We start from the raw sequence: 20,682 nt of genomic DNA, 5'->3' as shown, positions 1-20,682 counted from the left end.
AGAGTGAGGCTGAAGAGAAGCATGAAAGTTTGAGGAGAAAGGACAAATTATGAGATTCTTACTGAGTGGGGAAAATGTTGCCTGAATGAAAAATTTTCAGATCTGCCAAGCAGTACTGAATGTTCAAGTCTGTCATCTTAAAGTGAGGTCAATCAGCTTTATGTTAAGATTTTTCTCTAGTATGATCAGCTACTGGGGAAGTCAGGCACTGAAAACATAGATAGGGTTCATCTAAGAATGGCATCGCTTCAGATGGGGAATGCAAATCTGATGGTATCTGTAAAGAAATGACTTTAATGAAGAACCATAAATCTAAACTAGTGAAGAGGGCAGAAAAAGCCAGGAGAGGCCTAGTGGATAGCAAGAAAGTATGTGAAATTAATAATCTGAAAGTTTCCGAGCTGTTTGGAAGTCTTACAGTAGCAATCTATCTTCCAACTAGCTATAGCATTCTTTTTCTTTTTCTGCTGAGTCATGCAGCATACACAGGTTCAACACCCAACCAGGAATTCAACCTGTGCCCCCTGCAGAGGAAGTTCAGAGTCTTAACCACTGGACCTACCAGGAAAGTCCCCCTAGCATTTTTGAAGACAGAGAAAGTGCTCTTTTTGTCCATACTAACAGATGCTTGACAGTAGTAGGAATCAACTCATTCTTGCTGATATGATTAGGCAGAGCCCCAACAGCTCACCTGGCATGTTACAGCCAACGTATGACAGATCTGGGTCTTCCCAGTTCGGAATTCTCCAAACATCTCTGTGATGGATCCAGTCTCAATTCCTCCTAAAAAAAGGAACATCTCTTAGCACAATACAAATGTTAGAAACATAACCATAGAAATGTCCCAGTAGCTCATCAGAAAGATGTTTACATAATTTAGAGACCCAATCTTCAACAAGCTGTAATTTTAAATATACTTCATTTGGAAATAATTCTAGATTCATAGACAACTGCAAAGATATAGAGAGGTTCCATGAATTCTTCATCCAGCCTCCCCCAATGTTAATGTTTTATATAATTATAGTATAGCATAATTATCAGAAAATTGACATCCATACAATCCATAGAGCTTATTCAGATTTTTCCAGCTATATATGCACTCATTTGTGTGTGTGTGTAGTTCTATGCAATTTATCACATCTGTAGCCTCATGTAAGTATCACCACAACCAATATACAGAATAATACCATCACAAGTCAATAAGCAGTCATTTAAAAAATAAATTACAGATAATACCTAACATTTACCAAATATCTTTTGTGTATCTGACATTGTGCTATCAATTCATTTAATTTTATAAGCTAGGAAGCTTTTTTTGACCTCATCATGAAGTCAAAGATAAGACCTTATCTTCTTCAATAAGATAAGAAAATTGAGGCATAGAATAAGTAATCTGCAACATGTAATATGGCCAGTAAATGCTAAGAGGGGGAACAGGAGGGAAAACAAATCCTCAAATCTGAATGTGATTGCTGAACTCATGCTATTTTGTGCCTGAAAAAAAAAGAAACTTAAATGATCAAATTTGGGGAAGCAACCAGAACCAAATCTAACACAGCAAAAATTTAGCACAGCGATGCTTTCAAAAGTTCAAAAACTTCACAGCTTTCCATCAAGTCCTGAAAATTAGCGTGCACCACAATGTACTGATACTACAATGTAGTATTTTAACCAGCCATCAGATTTTCTACCTTGTGGTAGAGTAAAAGGTTATATTATTTCTTTAGGCAGAGGGAGCTGACTCTCAAGAATGCAATTATTAATTGGAGATTAAATTATTGAATTGGCAGATAATTTTAGTATTTTTAAAGTCAAGCCTCACCCTTCAGTCTCACTTCTTCAATGTGAATACTTTCCTTTATTTCTTAATTCTATCTATCACATAAACATGAACCAAATATTTTAGTTATGTTCTATAACCTGGATGCTTCGCTAACCATAGTTCATGACATAGGATAAAAGATTACGATACCTTGAAGCAGTTTGTCAAGTTCTTTGGAGCCAGTAGTAATCTGTATGATCTCAGATCGCCTTTGGTGGAACTCAGTTGCAGTGGTAAAACCCATTGGAACTAATTTAGCTGCCTCAGTCTGGGGAAAAATAAGAAATGTCAAACTGATGAAATATACTTAGTAAAACAAGAATCAGGCATGTAGTGGGAAGAGATAACATCTATCAAAAGTTCCAGAATGATTTCTCTTTAAAAAGTTACCAAAACACTCGTAAGTTCTAATTCTAGGATTATTTTCTCTCTCTGACAAATAAAGGATAAACTAATTTAGAGACTCCAAGAAGACTGGCAGTTGTTTAATTGTCAATTCAAATAATACATTCATGTAGTTAAAAACAACAAACTGACAGACCAACACATACATAGTTTGCCTGACAATATAGTACAAAGTTCAATGCATTTAAACCTTTGTTTCCTGTTTCATCATCCACAGAATGTATCTCTTAACTTTCTACTTTGTTAAATGAGGACATTTGTCCTTTGATCTTTGCTCCCTCATCTACTTTTCCATCTCTGTCAACTGTACAACTTCTTTTATTCTGTCAAGGTTGAGAACATTTAATCCTACTTTGTAGTCACTGATAAGCCAGTTTATTGGTTGGTTCCAAAATTTAAAAATAAAAGATTTCAGACACATGGAGATTAAACATTATATTCCTAAGTAAGCAATGAACCAAAAAAGAAATCACAAGGGAATTTAGAAGATTCACTGAGATGAATGACACGAAGACAAAACACAGCAAAACTTATGGGATGTAGCAAAAGCAGTACTTAAAGGGAGATTTATAGCTGCAAACACCTGTATTAGAAAGATCTTAAATCAATAGCCTAATCGTCTCACCTTAAGTTATTGAAAAAACAGCAAACTAAACATAAAGCAAGCAGAAGGAAGAAGATAAAATTTGAGTGGAAACTGGTGAATTAGAGAATAGAAATACAATAGAGAAAAATCAGAAGATGCTTCTTTGAAAAAAATCAACAAAATTCATTTAAAAAGAGTCAAATCACTAAAATCAGAAATGGCAGAGGGGACATTACTACAACCCTTACAAAAATAAATCTATGCCAACAGATTAAATAATTTACAAAAAACACAGAAATCCCTAGAAAGACACAAACTATCAAAACTCACTTTAGTAGAAAAAGAATCCAAGTCCAGGCCCCAACTAACTAGCCGAACTTGAATCTAAATTCAGTAAAATAAACTGAGTCTAATGAAAGAAAGAAAGAAAAGAGGGAGGGAGGAAGGAATGAAGGGAATTAAAAGAAAGAAAGAAAGGGGATGAGAAAGAGAAAGAAAGTGGGGGAGGAAGAAAGAGAGAGGGAGGGAGGAGAAAATCTGGATGAATCTACAGCAAGTAGAGATTAAACCTGTAATTTAAAAACTTTCCACAAAGGGAAAAAAACTAATGAAAAGGTGAATAGTGGACTTGCTTTATTCTCTAAACTTCTCTACATGTTTTAATACTTCACTTAAAAATTGATTATAATGTTTGTATTATAGTCATTGCAGAACCAAATGGTGTGCTAGAAATACAATTCTTTCACCAAGGTTCCAATGTTAACAACTGATGTCTCTCAAAGTTATCTGTCAAGTTCAAATAAATTTTTTTAAATGCCACTAGTTTCAAAATCATGCTCCATTTTACCTTGCTTTTATATCTGAGCCATAGCTTTCTCTAGTAGTCTCTGACTTTACCACTTCTCAAAATCTCCAGTCTCTCAGTCTTACTATGTATTCTACTGACTCCTTTCCCCTGAAGACATCCTTTCCTTCTCCAAAAGGGGCTCTCTGCTCTCTTTCACTGGCTACCTGACACAGAGCTGCTCCAACCTAGATCCTATGTTTTCTACCCCGATTTTAGTAAAGCATATCCTCAAGTATTGATAACTTCCTAAGAAAGAATAGATAAGAGCAAGATGTTCTGAATTCCTGTATTTCTGAAAATGTTGTATTCTGCCCTAACACTGTGTGAGTAATATTGTTACCAATAGAATTATAGGTTTAAAACCATTTACCCTCAGAATTTTGAAGGGATTGCTCTACTAGCTTCTACTACCCAGATTTCTAATAAGAGATGTGCTATCTTTCTGATTTTTGTTCCTTTAGAGGTCACTTCCTTTTTTCTCTCTGAAATCTTTCAGTCTTCTCTTTATAGCTGGTATACTGAAAATTTCACACTCAGGAGTCCAGGTGTGGGTCTTTGACATTTTGTGGGGCCTTAGACTTCTGTTTTCCTTTAGTTCTGAGAAATCTTATATTATTTTTTGAGAATTTTTTTCCTTCATTTTTCCTGTAAGTTCTACCAATCTTTAGGATGAATGAAGATCAATGCAAATTATAAAATAAGAATACTAAAGAAAGGGGAGAAGAAACTACAAGCCAATATGGAACTCTAGTTTAATAAATGCTAAAGTATTTAGGGGAAAATGTACTGCAACTTTCTTTAAAAAGCACAAGAAGAGCCAAGATGTACTGACGGCTAGAGAGAGAAACAGATAGATGATAAAGCAAGTATATTAAAATGTTAACAGTAGTGCCCAGGTGGTGGGTAAAGGAGTGTTCATTGTAAAATTCTTTCAACTTTACAGTAAGTTCAAAAATTTTACTCAAAAATGTGGAAGGAAAATATCAAACTCATAGAAGGAGATGTTATCCCTTCTTGTCATTTAATCCGTACATTTTCTAGTCTATGAGCTCTTAAAGGAATATATTATAACCAATATGAAGTTGGAAGTAAAAACCATGCCAACTGCCTTCTTTTGACTTCTTTTATTTATATAATAAGCTTGCTTTCATCTGTCTTATATCTGTAGGAATTTTCAATGTCTGACAAAGAGTTTTTTTTAATGTCTGACAAGGCATAAGCAAAGGTCAGGATTTACTGAGTCACAAAAACTGATAAACAGAAAGAAACAACAAACAGACTTTAGGGACACCTACTGGCTTAACAGTATCACAATCTTTCAAAGAGGTATTAGGTATTCCAAATTCTTACTTATTCAGTTAAGTCACCACTTCAACAAATTTATTTATTTAAGCAATCCAATAAATGACAACTTCATACTTCCATAGATGGCAACATCTTTACTCTAAGGATTTAAATTAAGAATTACTTATGATATTTGAGCCCTGAATGAATTAATACTATAAAATAACAGCCTTGCTAACGCTTAAAAATTCAAAGCTCTTAGTATAATACCTGATAAAACAGAATTTACTGGGTTGTATATATAGTATCATATGACATATTAAAATAAATCTCAGATATTGTCCATCAGACTAGGTTATGCGGTAGAACTACCTGCACTGAAGCTGCAGGAAGCATTTTTTGAAGATTCTTTAGCTTTTGAAGATGATTTTTTTCAGAGAAAATTTCTATGAAACTATAACAGCCATCAACATAAAACTATAAAATATAATTTTATAAATTAAACACTTGCTTTACATTGTAGAAAACTTCAACAGCAAAGCTAATCAAACTCTGTAACTACATAATGGTGATCTGCGGTCAACGATCTTTGATGTTACTATAATTGTTTGGGGAGTGCCACAAACTACACCTATAGAAGACAGTGAACTTAACTGACAATTGCGTGTGTTCTGACCGCTCTACCCACTGACCCTATCCCCATCTCTCTCTCCCCTCAGGTCTCCTGGTTCCTTAAGGCACAACCATACTGAAATCAGGCCAATTAATAACCCTACAATGGGCTTCCCTGGTGGCTCAGATGGTAAAGAATCTACCTGCAATGAAGCAGACGTGGGTTCGATCCCTAGGTTGGGAAGATCCCCTGGAGGAGAGCATGGCAACCCACTCTTGTATTCTTGCCTGGAGAATCCCCACGAACAGAGGAGCCTGGCAGGCTACAGTCCAAAGGGTCGCAAAGAGTTGAACATGACTGAGCAACTAAGCTCAGCACAGCACAATGGCCTTCAGGTGTTCAAGTGAAAGAAGTGAACCTGTACATCTGTCACTTTAAAGAAAAAAACGAGAAATGATTTGGTTTAGTGAGGAAGGCGTGTCAAAAGTTGAAACAGGCTGAAATCTAGGCCTCTTGTGCCAAACAGTTAACCAAGTTGTGAATGCAAAGGAACTTCTTGAAGGAAATTAAAAGCACTACCCCAGTGAATACATGAATAGTAAGAAATAGCTCTATTGCCAATATGAAGAAAATTTTAGTGGTTTGGGTAGAAAATCAAAGAAGCCATAACATTCCCTTTAGCCAAAGCCTAGTCCAGAGCAAAGTCCTACTCTATTAATTCAGGGAAGGCTAAAGGGAGATGAGAAAGCTGCAGAAGAAAAGTCTGAAGCTAGCAGAGGTTGGTTCATGAGGTTTAAGGAAAAAAGCCATCTCCATAACATTTAAGAGCAAGGTGAAGCAGCAAGGGCTAATGTAGAAGCTGCATCAAATTATCCAGAAGATCTAGCTAAGATAAAGAATGAAGGTGGCTACACTAAAAAGATTTTCAATGTAGACAAAGTAACGTTGTATTGGAAGAAGATGCCATCGAGGACTTGCATAGCTACAGAAGAGAAGTCAATGCCTGGCTTCAATAGTTTTCAAAGAATCAGCTGGCTCTCTTTCTAGCAGCTAATCCCACTGGTGACTTTAAGTTGAAGCCAATGTTCATTTACCATCCTAAAAGTCCTAGAGCCCTTAAGAATTATGCTACATCTATTCTGCTTGTGCTCTATAAATGCAACAAGTCTGGATGATGGCACACCTGTTTAAAACATAGTTTACTGAATATTTTAAACCCACTGTTGAGACCAACTGCTTAGGAAAGATCCTTTCAAACTATTATTGCTCACTGACAACATACCTGGTTACTCAAGAGCTTTGGAGATGAAGAATGAGATTTAATGTTGTTTTCATGCCTGCTAACACAACATCCATACTGCACCCTGTGAAGCAAGGAGTAATTCTGCCTTTCAAATCTTATTATTTAAGAAATGCATCTTGTAAGACCACAGTTGTCATAGACAGTGATTCCTCTGATGAATCTGGGCAAAATCAGTTGAAAATCTTTTGGAAAGGACTCACCATCCTAGATGCCATTAAGTACATTTGTTAAAATATAAAGTATTTAAAAAAAAAAAAGTAAATTCGTGGTTCATGGGAAAAGGTCAAACTGTCATTTAACAGGAGCCTGAAAGAAGGTGATTTTCACTCTCATGGATGACTCTGACAGGTTCAAGGCTTCAGCAGAGGAAGTAAATACAGATGTGGTGGAAACAGCAAAAGAACTAGAAGTGGAGCCTGAAGTTGTAGCTGAAACTCTGCAGTATCATGATAAAACTTTCATGGATAAGGAGCTGCTTATGGATAAGCAAAGGGTGGTTTCTTGAAATAGAATCTACTGGCGAAGATGCTGCGAAGACTGGTGATATGACAACAAAAGATTTAGAATATGACATAAACTTGGTTGATAAAGCAGTGGCAGTGCTTGAGAGGGCTGATGCCAATCTAGAAAAATTTCTGCTGGGGATAAAATGCTATAAAATAGGACTTCCCTGGTGGTCCAGTGGTTAAGAATCCATCTGCCAATGCAGGGGTCACAGGTTCAATCCCTGGTCTGGGACCATTCTACATGCCATGGGGCAACTAAGCCCACGCACTTAGGGCCCGTGTTCCGCAACAAGAGAAGCCAATGAAAAGTCCATGCATTGCAACTACAATAGCCCTCATGCAGCAACAAATGCCCAGGGCAGCCAAAACATTAAACAAATAAAAATTTTAAAATGCCATCAAATAGCATTGCATATTACAGAGAAATCATTCATGAAAGAAAGGAAGATTCAATCCATGTGGCAAACTTCACGATGATCTTATTTTAAGAAATTGCTGCAGCCACCCCAACTTTTAGCAACCACCACCCAGATCAGTCAGCAATCATAAATGTCAAGGCAAGACTCTCACCAACAAAAAGAATATAAATTGCTTAAGGCTCAGATGATGGTTAGCATTTTTGAATAATGAAGTATTTTTAAATTAAGGTATACATACTGTTTTTGTAGATCTAATACTATTGTATAGTTAACAGACTACAAAAGAGTGTAAACCTAATTTTTATAGGCAATGGGAAACCAAAAAATTCATGTGACTTGCTTTACTGCGATACTTGCTTTGTTGTGGTGGTCTGGAACCTAACCTGCAATTATCTCCAAGGTATAGCCTGTAAATACCAAAGGATAAAATACATAAAATAAAATGTAATCACAGGGTACTATGAGTGCTAAAGGAATATATGAAGCAAGAAAAATGAATAGTAGCTGCAAGACATTGGAGGGAAATAAGAAAGTATCACAGTGTATCAGGATGAAAATAACTGGATTATTATAGTCTTAGTTCTGTGATCAACTGCGTAAATAACTGAACCACTGTGCTTAAGTTTCCTTATCTGTAGGGCAGAGATAACACTGGTCCTACCTCTCTCTCCCAGTGTTGGTATGAAGGGCAAGTGAGAATACTGTGTATACAAAAGGGATGGGATTTCAAAGTTAAAGTGCTATCAGGGAACTCTACTCAATATTCTATAACCTGTACTGGAAAAGAATCTGAAAAAGAATGGATATTGTATATGTACATATGAATCATTTAGCTATACACCTGAAACGCAACATGGTAAACCAACTATAGTCTAACATAAAATTTCAATTAAAAAAGTTAAAGTGCAATATCATATAAAGGATTGTCATTACCTCATTTTGGTTAAGCCTGTAAAATCACTTTTACATCATTTACTAAAGTTAAAAAAAACTAAGCATTAATGATTTGTAATCACGCTTTCTTATTATTGAAGAATCTTGCTTATGACTAATTAATAGACTGTACACACTGGCAGCCTAATGGCAACCCACTCCAGTATTCTTGCCTGGAGAATCCTAGGGACGGCAGAGCCTGGTGAGCTGCCGTCCATGGGGTCGCACAGAGTCGGACACGACTGAAGCGACTTAGCAGCAATATTCAAGGAATAAAAACAACTTTTCTATTTAAAGTAATACATGTTTAGGGGACTTTCCTAGTGGTCCAGAGGCTAAGAGTCCACCCTCCCAATGCAAGGGGCCTGGTTTTGATCCCTGTTCAGGGAACTAGATCACACATGCTGCAACTAAGACCCAGTGCAGCCAAATAAATAAATAAATATTTTTTAAAAATAAAGTAATACAAGTCTATTATAGAAATTGCATAAACTTCAGCAAATTGAGGCAAAAATAAAAACTGTTCACATTCTCACCATCCAGAAACAACAGTGTTAGTATTTTACTGTAGTTCTCCCCAGGGTATATGCTGTAAGTATATAAATACACACATTTAAAAAGATATAGACATAAGCACACAAACACATTTTTTAACCTGCTTTCTTGTATCAGGAACATTTTCATATGTCAATGAACGTTCTTCAAAACTATTTTCAGTGGCTACATACTAATGAGTATATTTCTAAGGCGTGAAATTATAACATCCAGAAGGATAAGGCACACATCACTCACAGCTGGTAGGAGTGCAAACTGGTAGTCAATTTGGCAGTATTTATGTCATATCCCCGTGATATTGCAGTTCCCTAGGAAAAATACCAGTTTATGCAAGGAGACATACAAAGATAATTAGCTGGTAATACAGTCACTTCTGGAAAAGGGAAGAGGGTGACACAACAGGGTATGGAAGAAGGAAGACTACAGTCTTTCACTGTATACTCTTCTATACCACTCCCACTGCTGCCTCTCTTGGTCACACAAGTGGTACTTACCAGAATTTTATCAGCTTTGGCTTCACTAATCCCCTTAATATTTATTAGCTCCTTCTTTGGTGCATAGGCAACAGCCTCTACGGTATGAAATCCAGCTTCTTCCAATTTCTTCACATCATTGGCATTTATACCACATTGCTGCAAGTGAAGAAAACTATGGATAAATCTAAGCTTTGGTTCCCTCATCTGTTGAATGTGGATATTTGCCCTACTTATTTCACAGGGCTGTTTTTAACTGTGATATTATATGCAAATGCTTTTAAAAGTATGCCCTACATATGATGCATTTCATAACAAATTACCAATCTATTCATTATCAAAGGTATTCTCTTGGTGGCTCAGATGGTAAAGAGTCTGCCTGCAACGTGGGAGATTTGGGTTTGATCCCTGGGTTGGGAAGATCCCCTGGATAAGGAAACGGCAACCCACTCCAGTATTCTTGCCTGGAGAATCCCAAGGACAGAGGAGCCTGGAAGGCTACAGTCCATGGGGTCGCACAGAGTCAGACATGATTGAGCGACTTCATTTTCACTTTGTTTCACTTTTCATTCAGTATTAAAACCAGTAGTTTTAAACTAGCACTATGTATATTAAAAGACTCTTGTCATGAATTGGGATTAAACCTGTAACTAAACCTTTTGACTGGAACTCTAAATGAACTTTGAGACCTGGGCCCTAAAAGGCCACTTTAAACTGGTGCTTCCCAAAGTTTTCTACATCAAGCACACATAAAGAATAATAAGTTTTACACTAAGCTGGATAAACAGATAAGACTGTCCCAGAGCTAAGGGGAGCATATCTTAGCATACCTTCTTTGTTGCCCAATAACTGGAAAGCTCTGCTCTAACAACTGATATTAAGAATGAGGAAAACTATTTTTGGTCAGGGATTTACATGCCACTTCTCAAAAACAAACACCCAAAGGCACTTCCTTCTCCCTATAAACAAAGTCCGCTTTGGTTTTGTTAGCCACCAAAACCATGACTTTGGGGAAAGCATGCATTATTAGCGGGATATGTATGTATCTGGGGTCAGGGAAGGTTTGGGAGAGGGGAGAGAAATAGCACATACCCCTAGAAACCAGGTTTGTTATAAAGATTTAAGCAATAAGCAATACACATGTGTGGTTATAAGGATGCTCACTGAAACCAAAAGTTATGACTCTGAATTCTCCAATGTGTTTAACAAACCCGTTTAAGTATCTTCTGAAGAGCTGAAGCTTGGGGGGTGAATGGGAGGAATATGCATAAAGAGACAAGAATGAAGGCTTTCTCAGTATACTCTGATTCTTTCAGCCCAAGTCAATGGCACTCACTCTGGGACCTCTGTACAATGTGCAGAAATAGTGCAAGGCCCCAGGTTTGGTGCTTGATGTTCTTGTGCAGAGTCTTGAACTCTCAAACCTTAACCCCAAGCCAGTCTGTCTATGACAGCTGTCTTCTTAGTAACTTCATCACAGATCCAGGTTGGTGGAGAGATGTTGTTCCTCTCCACTTCCTACGTAGCTGGCCCAGGCCACTGCAATTCCCTGGATGGTAATTTCATACTTAGTACAAACAGCACAGGTTCTACCATGGGATCCTAGGGCTTCTTAGTTTCTGACATCCAGTTCTAAGAAAGAAAAATGATGAAGTAGGGGAAGAATTCTTGACAAAAAAGGGACCTGGCAGATATGTTTAGCAACTGTGTTAAGTCTTTCCACAGGATCCTTGACAACCCTCCTGAAAACTCTAATTTGGATTTTAGTTTATGTAAAGGTTGTGATTCCTCTCAGTAGGTAGAACAATCTTATCCAGTATTATAATTTTAAAATTAGCAACCAAGCACATACCTCTAATCGAGAAATAGGTTGTGGACCAAAGCTTTCTTCTTCCACTGAAGTATCTGCATTTGCTTCAAGCTGCATTTGCATAGCCATTACTCAGTGGTCAATACTGAAAAACACAGATGACCATCAGGAAGAACACTAGAGAAAGTACAGACCTGCAAACATAGTTTTACAGTAAATCTCTTAAAGAATTACTTACTAGGCTTTTCCTCTGGATATATATATAAAATAGTATGTGTAATATATTTTAGAAAACTTATGAATTTATGCCTAGCTAAAAAGTTTATGGCATTTTGATTCTAATTGTTTGACTTAGTATGAACGGAATGCTAGATTTCTAATTAAAAAAAAAATAGAAATGCAATAAGCAACAAAAGTTTACTGTATAGCACAGGGAACTATAGTCAATATCTTGTAATAAACTACAATGGGAAATAAAGTGAAAAATAATATATGTGCATATGTCTAACTGAATCACCTTTCTGTGCACCTGAAACATTGTAAGTCAACTATAGTTCAATAAAATATATATATTAAGAAAAAAAATATGACTACTAGGCTTTTAGTTTAATCACTGACCTACCCATGGCAGGAAAAAGAAGAAATCCCTCACCAGCTTTCCCTTCCACCTAGACAGCTTAATTAGATGAACTATGTCCCCCAGTTCTCCTGCTTATATTTCTTATAGATAAGGGCCAAGTCTTATTTGTGTATAACTCATGATACATCATAAATGTTAGGTGTTTGTTAAATATCTGGCAACTGAATGCAGATTTTCCAGGACTCTACTTAAAAAAACCCCAAAACTGATTTAGGGTTAAACCGTTTCAGTTGCACTGTTCCCTTCCAAGCAAGCAAGGTTTGGGGGTTATGGGAAAGAAGTGAAATGAAGGTACAGAATCACTGCCATTAATCTCCACTCCTGATACAGAAACAGTGGACTGAGATGAGAATTCTCCCCACCTTAGGCAAGGATCATAGTTTGTAGTCCCACGTTTTGCTTCTATTGTAATAAAAGTGTATGAAATTTAAAGATCATTTTAACCAATTCCAGACTTCACTGAATGCACAAATGAATAAGTAACATGAAGTACCCTGCTCAGTTTGAAATCTTCCATATAAGGCCAAACCAAAAGTCAGATTATTTTCAAAGTTAAGATTGCACTGATTGAAAAGAATGGCGAACAAAAAATTTTAATTATCTTCATGAGGTATTAGTAAAAGCAAACAAGACTTGATGTCTACAAGGATAAATATGCTTAAGTATATTTCAATAATCTGGACAATTTAACAATCAAGATAAATTTAATTTAAAAAATAACAGGTAAGGAATCTCCAGTCTTAGAGGCTTGACAGAAGGTGACCATTTGTTTTTGACTGGTTCAGGTCTAATTCTCTTAGATGGCACGCTTAGCATAATGTGAGTTTATAATTCCAAATATCAGAATCATCTGAAGGCAACTTAAAGTGTCTTCCTTCATAATTCATGAAAAAGATGGCTTGAACTGTATACATAAAGCAATAACCAAATAACCAGCAATAGGCTGAAAAACTGGACTATATTTAAATTTAGAAATTCTATCCATCAAAAGGCTATGGCTGGGACTTCTCTGGTTGTCAAGTGGCTAAGACTCCAAGCTCCCAATGCAGGGGGCCAGTGCTCGATCCCTGGTCAGGGAGCTAGATCCCACATACAGCAACTAATACCCAGTGCAGCCAAATAAATAAATAATTAAAAAAAAAAAGGCTATGGCTTCCCAGATGGCATAGTGGTAAAGAATCTACCTGCTAACGCAGGAGATGCAAGAGAAGTGGGTTCAATCCCTGGGTTGGGAAGATCCCTTGGAGTAGGAAATGCACCTGGAAAATTCCATGGACAGAGGAGACTGGAGGGCTACAGTCCATGGCGTCACAAAATGTCAGACGACTGGGACTTCCCTGGTGGTCCAGTGGCTAAGACTGTGCACATTCCCATTGCAGAGGGCCCGAGTTCGATCCCTGATTGGGGAACCAGATTCCACATGCCGCACCTGAGACCACGTGCAACCAAATAAACAACAACAACAACAAAAAGTCAGATGACTGAACGACTGAGCACATCTAATCAAAAGACACCACTGCAAGAAGGAAAGTCAAACAACACCGAGGAGGGAAGATATTTACCACAAACATAACTCAGGGCTGGTAATGAGAATATATAAAGAATTCTTGCAAATCAGCAAGAAAGACAACCCAATAAAAAATAAGCAAAAGAAATTTGAACAAGCACTTCACAAGAGAAGATACTCAAATGGGCTAATAAACGTATCAACAAATGCTCAACTTCATTAATAATCAGGAAAATTAAAATTAAAACCACAAGATAATAGCTAAAATTTTAAAAGATCAACAACATTAACTATTAGCAAACGTGTGGAACTGAACACTCATTCACCGCTGGTTGCAGTGTACCGGTACTGTATTAAATATGGAAGGTGAAGACAAATAAATGCTTTCACCCAGGAATTTTACCACTCTATTATGAACCCACTGAAAAGCATACACGTGTGCACAAGACTGTATGCAGGAATTTTCTCAGCCACCTTTGTCCTGAAAGCTAAAAACTAGAAATAATCCAGATATCCATCATAGGTATAATGAATAGGAATACAACATAGCAACGAGAAAGTATTGCTAAATGCAAAGACACTTAGGAACCTACCGACAGAATGTTGAGCAAAGCCAGACACAAAAATAGTCTTTCTTTATATAAAACTCAGAAACAGGCAAAATTAATCAATGGTATTAGTAGTCAACACAGTGGTTACCTCTGGCGAGAAGGGAGAGTTGATACTTCTCTAATGAGAAGGGGGCACAAGGGAGGCTTCTGGGTGATGACAGCATTCTTTCTTGACCTGAGTGGTATATTCATTTTGTAATGACTCATGGAGCTGTATACACTTTTGATCTGTGCCTTTTTCTATTTGTATACTACTCTTGGCTTACAAGTTTAAGAAAAAAAACAGCATATGTCACTACTGATCATTACCTAGACATCATGTGAACGGTCTTCCGCATTAGAAAAAGCAAATTTATCTTACTGGCAACTGGAGGTGGCTACTCTGGTAAGCAAAATTTTGTGTAATGGGAAGGGCACTGACCAGAAACCTGGAAACCGTGGCTCTGGCTTAAGAGCTGTGACTCTTGTCACTACACGTCTCTGGATCTTGTTTTCCTCGCGGACGCCCATTAAGTAGGTGTTGGAAATGAAGGCCTCCCAAGGTTCTTCCCAGCTCTAAACGCTAGAGTGCGCTTCTATTTTCCCCTCAGGGAACTCCGACGGTCGAAGCAGCCCGGACACGTCCCGGCTCCGCCCCGCCATTTCCGAGTTTCTCACTAGGAGAAACGGAGGGGCCCTTAAGCCTGCTACGGAGCTGCGGCCCAAATCTGGGTTTAAGCCTGGGTCGGGCTTATGCCGGGACTAACCTGGCGGTGGGAAGGGGCCGGGTCTGCGTCTCGTACTCACCTGGACCTGCCGTGCCTTTTCGCTAGGGCAGGCTGCACACTCCGACTACCGTCTGCTGGACCCGCCCGCGCCCGATCCCGGACGGACTGTAGATCCCCTCGCTTGTGCCCCGCTTCTATACTCCCTTGCTTCGGCCTTCTGCACGAAACCCAGACGAGTTTCAGCTTCCAACTGCGCTCCTGTGGCGCGTCTCGCCTCCTCTCAGGCCTCGGTCTCAAGCCAAGCCGCAGCGCGCGCTCTGCCTACAGCTTTCGGAAATCCCGCCAAATCCTATTGGGCAAGGTCACGCCCGCGTAACGTAACGTCTCCCCACCCTTCTCGGGCCCGCCTTTCAGCCGCTTCGACCACTCGTCAGACCGAGAGTTGGGCTCAAGAAACTTGAGCTTGCGTGATGTTATGGGTTCCTGTCTTCCTTTTCTCCCTTAGGACTAATCCAAAACTTGAGAGTTGCGTTTTTCTCACCCTTTACCAGATCGAGGACTGCAACTCCCAAGAGGTTGTGGGCCGCCCGAGACCACATATCCCGGCATGCACCGCGAGCGGGCGACTCAGCTGTAGCTGCTCAGCCCCTCTCCGAAATAACCAGGCTCTTGGGAACTGGTGGCTTAAACAGTAAAGAATCCGCCTACAATGCGGGATACCTAGGTTCGATCCCTGGGTCGGGAAGATCCCCTGGAGGAGGGCATGGCAACCCACTCCAGTAATCTTGCCTGGAGAATCCCCATGGACAAACGAGAGTGGCGGGCTACAGCCCATGGGGTCACAAAGAGTCGGGCACGACTGAACGACTAAGCACAGCACTGCTGCTGCTGCTGCTGCTGCTGAGTCGCTTCAGTCGTGTCCGACTCTGTGCGACCCCACAGATGGCCTCCCACCAGGCTCCGCCGTCCCTGGGATTCTCCAGGCAAGAATACTGGAGTGGGTTGCCATTTCCTTCTCCAGTGCGTGAAAGGGAAAAGTGAAAGTGAAGTTGCTCAGTCGTGTCCGACTCTTAGCAACCCCATGGACTGCAGCCCACCAGGCTCCTCCGTCCGTGGGATTTTCCAGGAAAGAGTATGGAGTGGGGTGCCATTGCCTTCTCCGAGCACAGCACTGGGAGCTCTTAATTTGTTTCTTAAGTGTCTAACCTGGGGCATTTGGCCCTTCAGGTTGCGCTGAGGCTCTAACTCAGACCAATTACGGAGTTCAGGCGCTTTCTATGCTCTTGTAGATGGTAGCTGATGACGCTGAAGTGCATGGGTGAAACTGGAACAGAGCTAATGGAGAGAAAGAAAGGACTGAAATATTAGTCAAGCTGCGGTATTTTACTGGAGATTTGCAGGACTCCGGATTTTGAGAATGTAAATCTTTTCGTAGTTTATTAAAAGTTGATTCCAGCTTTAAAGGGTGAGTAGTGTTTACTGGGCTGAGATGAGATGGAAGACTTTATAAGCGAATAACGCAGTGTGGGTATGGAAATTAACAGTGTGGTTAAGGAATACTATCTGATGAGGGAGGAAAAGTGTCTTACCACGTACTGAGAGTTTACGTTTATGTCATTTCTATGAAGAGACGTAGGGAGAAGGAAATGGCAACCTACTCCAGTATTGCCTGGAGAATCCTGTGGACAGAGGAGCCTGGTGGGCTGCCGTCTATAGGGTCGCACAGAGTCGGACACGACTGAAGCGACTTAGCAGCAGCAGCAGCAGCAGCACTTAATGCTCTCGAGGCCCATGAGATAGTTCTACATTCCAATAATCTCCCTACATTCCAATAATCTCCCTGTTATTTTTTTTCTGTTTAAACAAATTTGAGTAGTTTTATGTTCCTTTCCTCCACGACAACCAACTAAGTTGGAAATGAGACAAAGTAGATTTCTTACTAACAGTTCAATTGTTGTAGCCAGCCACACCTTCCGAGAAACAGACTCACTCAGAAGGACAGTGCAGATAGTGGAGTGCAGTTTATTACACCGGCGGGCCCAAGGCAGAGTCTCCTCTTAGCCAAGGACCCCGAATAGTTTTTGTGAAAACCTTACATACCCTAAGCGAACATGCCTAAACCCACCTCCCCAGATTCCCTGAAACTAGTCTGAACAAAGGAAAAAGAAAGATATAATCAAAGTTAACCAGTGGTTCATATGCCTTAAGCCTAGGTAGTTAACAGTGGACAATTATCAATAGCTTGTGGTAATACCCCAATAAGCATAATAGAATGTATGATTCTATTCGGTTACACAGATAATTAGCGTCTTCTTTTAGGCGATGGAGAGCCCTGGGGCTCTTCCTTCTGGGGGCCTGGTTTTCCAGCTGGTGTCGTTTCCACAGATACTGGGCATATAGCTCAAAGTCCACAGTCCGGCCCAAGATGGAGTCCTGCTTTCAAGATAGAGCCTGTTCTGTTTCCTCCTTCACAATTAGCAATTCATGAAAATATCTATAAATGTGTAATTGAAGTTTTGAATATATATATCCTAAGTTACAAGGTAAGTGACCAATGTGAAATCTCAAGGAGGCAACTTCTAATAAAACCAAAACTTAATCAGCAGAATATCATTTGTTCAAGAATATGATCTCATCAGCATAATCAACCTGGAGCACAAAAAAGGAAATCTAGAAAAGGAAATCCCATGTCACGTCCAAATGATCTATTTGAGAAGTACAAGAATGATGCAATATTAGAAAAAGTCAGTTATAATTGGCTATGTTAATAGGTCAAGGAGAAAAATCAAATGACTAATTTTATCACTTTGGAAAGCATTTGTCAGGAAGAAATTTTCCTCTCATAGGTTCTTCTGGCTGATTTGAGAAATTGACATTAAGACAAAAGGAGAAAAATCAAAAGTTTAGTAATATGTACACCTGGGAGTGACCCAGGAAATCTGAGTAACTGCAAAAGAGCAGAAACCCTCATCTTAAAAACCATCTTTAGCTAAAGACAAAACAGGATGTTGGGGATAGCGGCTTAGGACTTTGAAGGAGAGGAAGGCAGATGGAAAGGCAAATGTTTGGCAAATAAATATTTGTTGGGTCATGCAGACAATGGAACACAGAGTAGACTCATGATAGCTCTGTACCAGGAACAAACGCTCTGAGTTTTTTTTAGGCAATCAGGGGAAAGGTCAAAGTTACTTTCTGATCTCGATCGGGTCTTGATTGTTTTCAGTTTGAAATAACTCACCAACCAAAGAGATATTTTGGAGTGCTAAGTTCTGTTCTACATATCCAATAAAATTCAGCATCAGTTCAGTTAAGTCGCTCAGTCGTGTCTGACTCTTTGAGACCCCATGGACTGCAGCACGCCAGGCCTCCCTGTCCATCACCAACTCCTGGAGTTTACTCAAACTCATGTCCGTTGAGTTGATGATGCCATCCAACCATCTCATCCTCTGTCGTCCCCTTCTCCTCCCGCCTTCAATCTTTCCCAGCATCAGGGTCTTTTCAAATGAGTCAGCTCTTCACATCAGGTGGCCAAAGTATTGGAGTTTCAGCTACATCAGTCCTTCCAATGAACATTCAGGACTGATTTCCTTTAGGATGGACTGGTTGGATCTCCTTGCAGTCCAAGGGACTCTCAAGAGTCTTCTCCCTCCAACACCACAGTTCAAAAGCATCAATTCTTCAGCGCTCAGCTTTCTTTATAGTTCAACTCTCACATCCATACACGACTACTGGAAAAACCATAGCCTTGACTAGACGGGCCTTTGTTGGCAAAGGAATGTCTCTGCTTTTTAATATGCTGTCTAGGTTGGTCATAACTTTTCTTCCAAGGAGTAAGCATCTTTTTATTTCATGGCTGCAGTCACCATCTGCAGTGATTTTGGAGCCCCCCAAAATAAAGTCTGCCACTGTTTCCACTGTTTCTCCATCTATTTGCCATGAAGTGATGGGACCGGATGCCATGATCTTCATTTTCTGAATGTTGAGCTTTAAGCCAACTTTTTCACTCTCCTCTTTCACTTTCATCAAGAGGTTCTTTAGTTCTTCACTTTCTGCCATAAGGGTGGTGTCATCTGCATATCTGAGGTTATTGCTATTTCTCCCAGCAATCTTGATTCCAGCTTGTACTTCATTCAGCCCAGCGTTTCTCATGATGTACTCTGCATATAAGTTAAATAAGCAGAGTGACAATATATACCCTTGACATACTCCTTTCCCTATTTGGAACCAGTCTGTTGTTCCATGTCCAGTTCTAACTGTTGCTTCCTGACCTGCATACAGGTTTCTCAAGAGACAGGTCAGGTGGTCTGGTATTCCCATCTCTTTCAACATAAATCCCTCATTAAGGGGAGAAAAAGGTAAAAAGGTATTAGGTGTTTGCTTAACATGATCAATAATATATATAGATATCCCAGAGAGCTGCCATCATCTTGTTGCTAATGAAACATTAGAAATACTTTCATTAAAATCAAGAACAAGGGAATTCCTTGGCGATCTAGTGGAGCCCTAAACTCCATGCTTTCACCACTGAGGGCCCAGGTTTGATTCCTGGTTGGGGAACTAGGATTCCACCAAAAAAAAAAAAAATCAAGAACAGAGTTATCTATTGCCACTATTACTTACTATTGTGCAGAAAGTGCTACTAAGTGTAGTAACAAAAGAATGAAATAATAAAAGATAAAAAAAAAGATGTAAATGTTGGGAAAGATTTATAGATATGATTATATACCTGAATGTTTTAAGGGACAATAAGAGAATATAGTAGTGTAATCACAAAATATAAAAAGATCAGAGCTTTATTAAGTGCTAACAATGTCTAACTTAGAAGATGTAATAGAAAAAAAGATCCCATTCACAGTAGCAATAAAACCCATAAATACCTAGGAATGAACATTAAGAAATGTTCAGGACCTGTATGGAGAAAGCTTTATGTTCCCAGAAAAGCTCAATATTATTCAGTTGAAAATTCTCCAAACTCAGTGAATTTCTAATTGTTGTTGTTTTTCACTCAGTCGTGTCCGACTCTTTGCTACCCCGTGGACTGCAGCACGCCAGGCTTCCCTGTCCTTCACCATCTCCCGGGGCTTGCTCAAACTCATGTCCATTGAGTCGATGATGCCAGCCAACCATCTTGTCCTCTGTCGTCCCCTGCTCCCGCCTTCAATCTTTCCCAGCATCAGGGTCTTTCCCAATGAGTCAGTTTTTTGCCTCAGGTGGCCAAATATTGGAGTTGCAGCTTCAACATCAGTCCTTCCAATGAATATTCAGGACTGATTTCCTTTAGGATAACTGGTTGGATCTCCTTGCAGTCCAAGGCACTCTCTAGAGTCTTCTCCAACACCACACTTCAAAAGCATCAATTCTTCCACGCTCAGCTTTCTTTATGGTCCAACTCTCACATCCATACATGACTAGTGGAAAAACTATAGCTTTGACTAGATGGGCCTTTGTTGGCAAAGTAATGTCTCTGCTTTTTAACATGCTGTCTAGGTTTGTCAAAGCTTTTCTTCCAAGGAGCAAGTGTCTTTTAATTTCATGGCTGCAATCACCATCTGCAGTGATTTTGGACCCCAAGAAAATAAAGTTTGTCACTGTTTCCACTGTTTCCCCATCTATTTGCCATGAAGTGATTGGACTGGATGCCATGATCTTTGTTTTTTGAAT

At 39.3% G+C, this 20,682-nt stretch overlaps 1 protein-coding gene across 5 annotated transcripts in view; it reads right to left on the bottom strand.

Annotated features, from left to right (window-relative positions):
* RAD51 (RAD51 recombinase) overlaps positions 1-15,316 on the bottom strand; it is a 36,015-nt gene extending 20,699 nt beyond the window's left edge. For 2 of the 5 annotated variants that reach the window (XM_081507245.1, XM_081507248.1), the window contains exons 1-6: positions 15,101-15,316; positions 13,456-13,625; positions 11,599-11,701; positions 9,768-9,905; positions 1,973-2,090; positions 692-783 (exon numbers count right to left, since the gene is read on the bottom strand). In XM_081507245.1, the coding sequence (XP_081363371.1) occupies positions 692-783; positions 1,973-2,090; positions 9,768-9,905; positions 11,599-11,685 (435 nt within the window). In that variant the 5' untranslated portion in view covers positions 11,686-11,701; positions 13,456-13,625; positions 15,101-15,316. Of the gene's footprint in view, positions 1-691; positions 784-1,972; positions 2,091-9,767; positions 9,906-11,598; positions 11,702-13,380; positions 13,626-15,100 lie in introns of all 5 variants that reach the window. The other 3 variants (XM_081507242.1, XM_081507247.1, XM_081507246.1) reach the window with 2 other exon arrangements.
* Positions 15,317-20,682: the final 5,366 nt, after the last annotated feature.

The sequence above is a fragment of the Giraffa tippelskirchi genome, chromosome 7 (assembly GCF_054371585.1).
Source record: "Giraffa tippelskirchi isolate mGirTip1 chromosome 7, T2T-mGirTip1v1.2.pri, whole genome shotgun sequence".
In the NCBI taxonomy this organism is placed as follows: Eukaryota; Metazoa; Chordata; class Mammalia; order Artiodactyla; family Giraffidae; genus Giraffa; species Giraffa tippelskirchi.
Note: the sequence above shows the minus strand (reverse complement) of the source record. Positions and strands in the feature narration are given on the sequence as shown.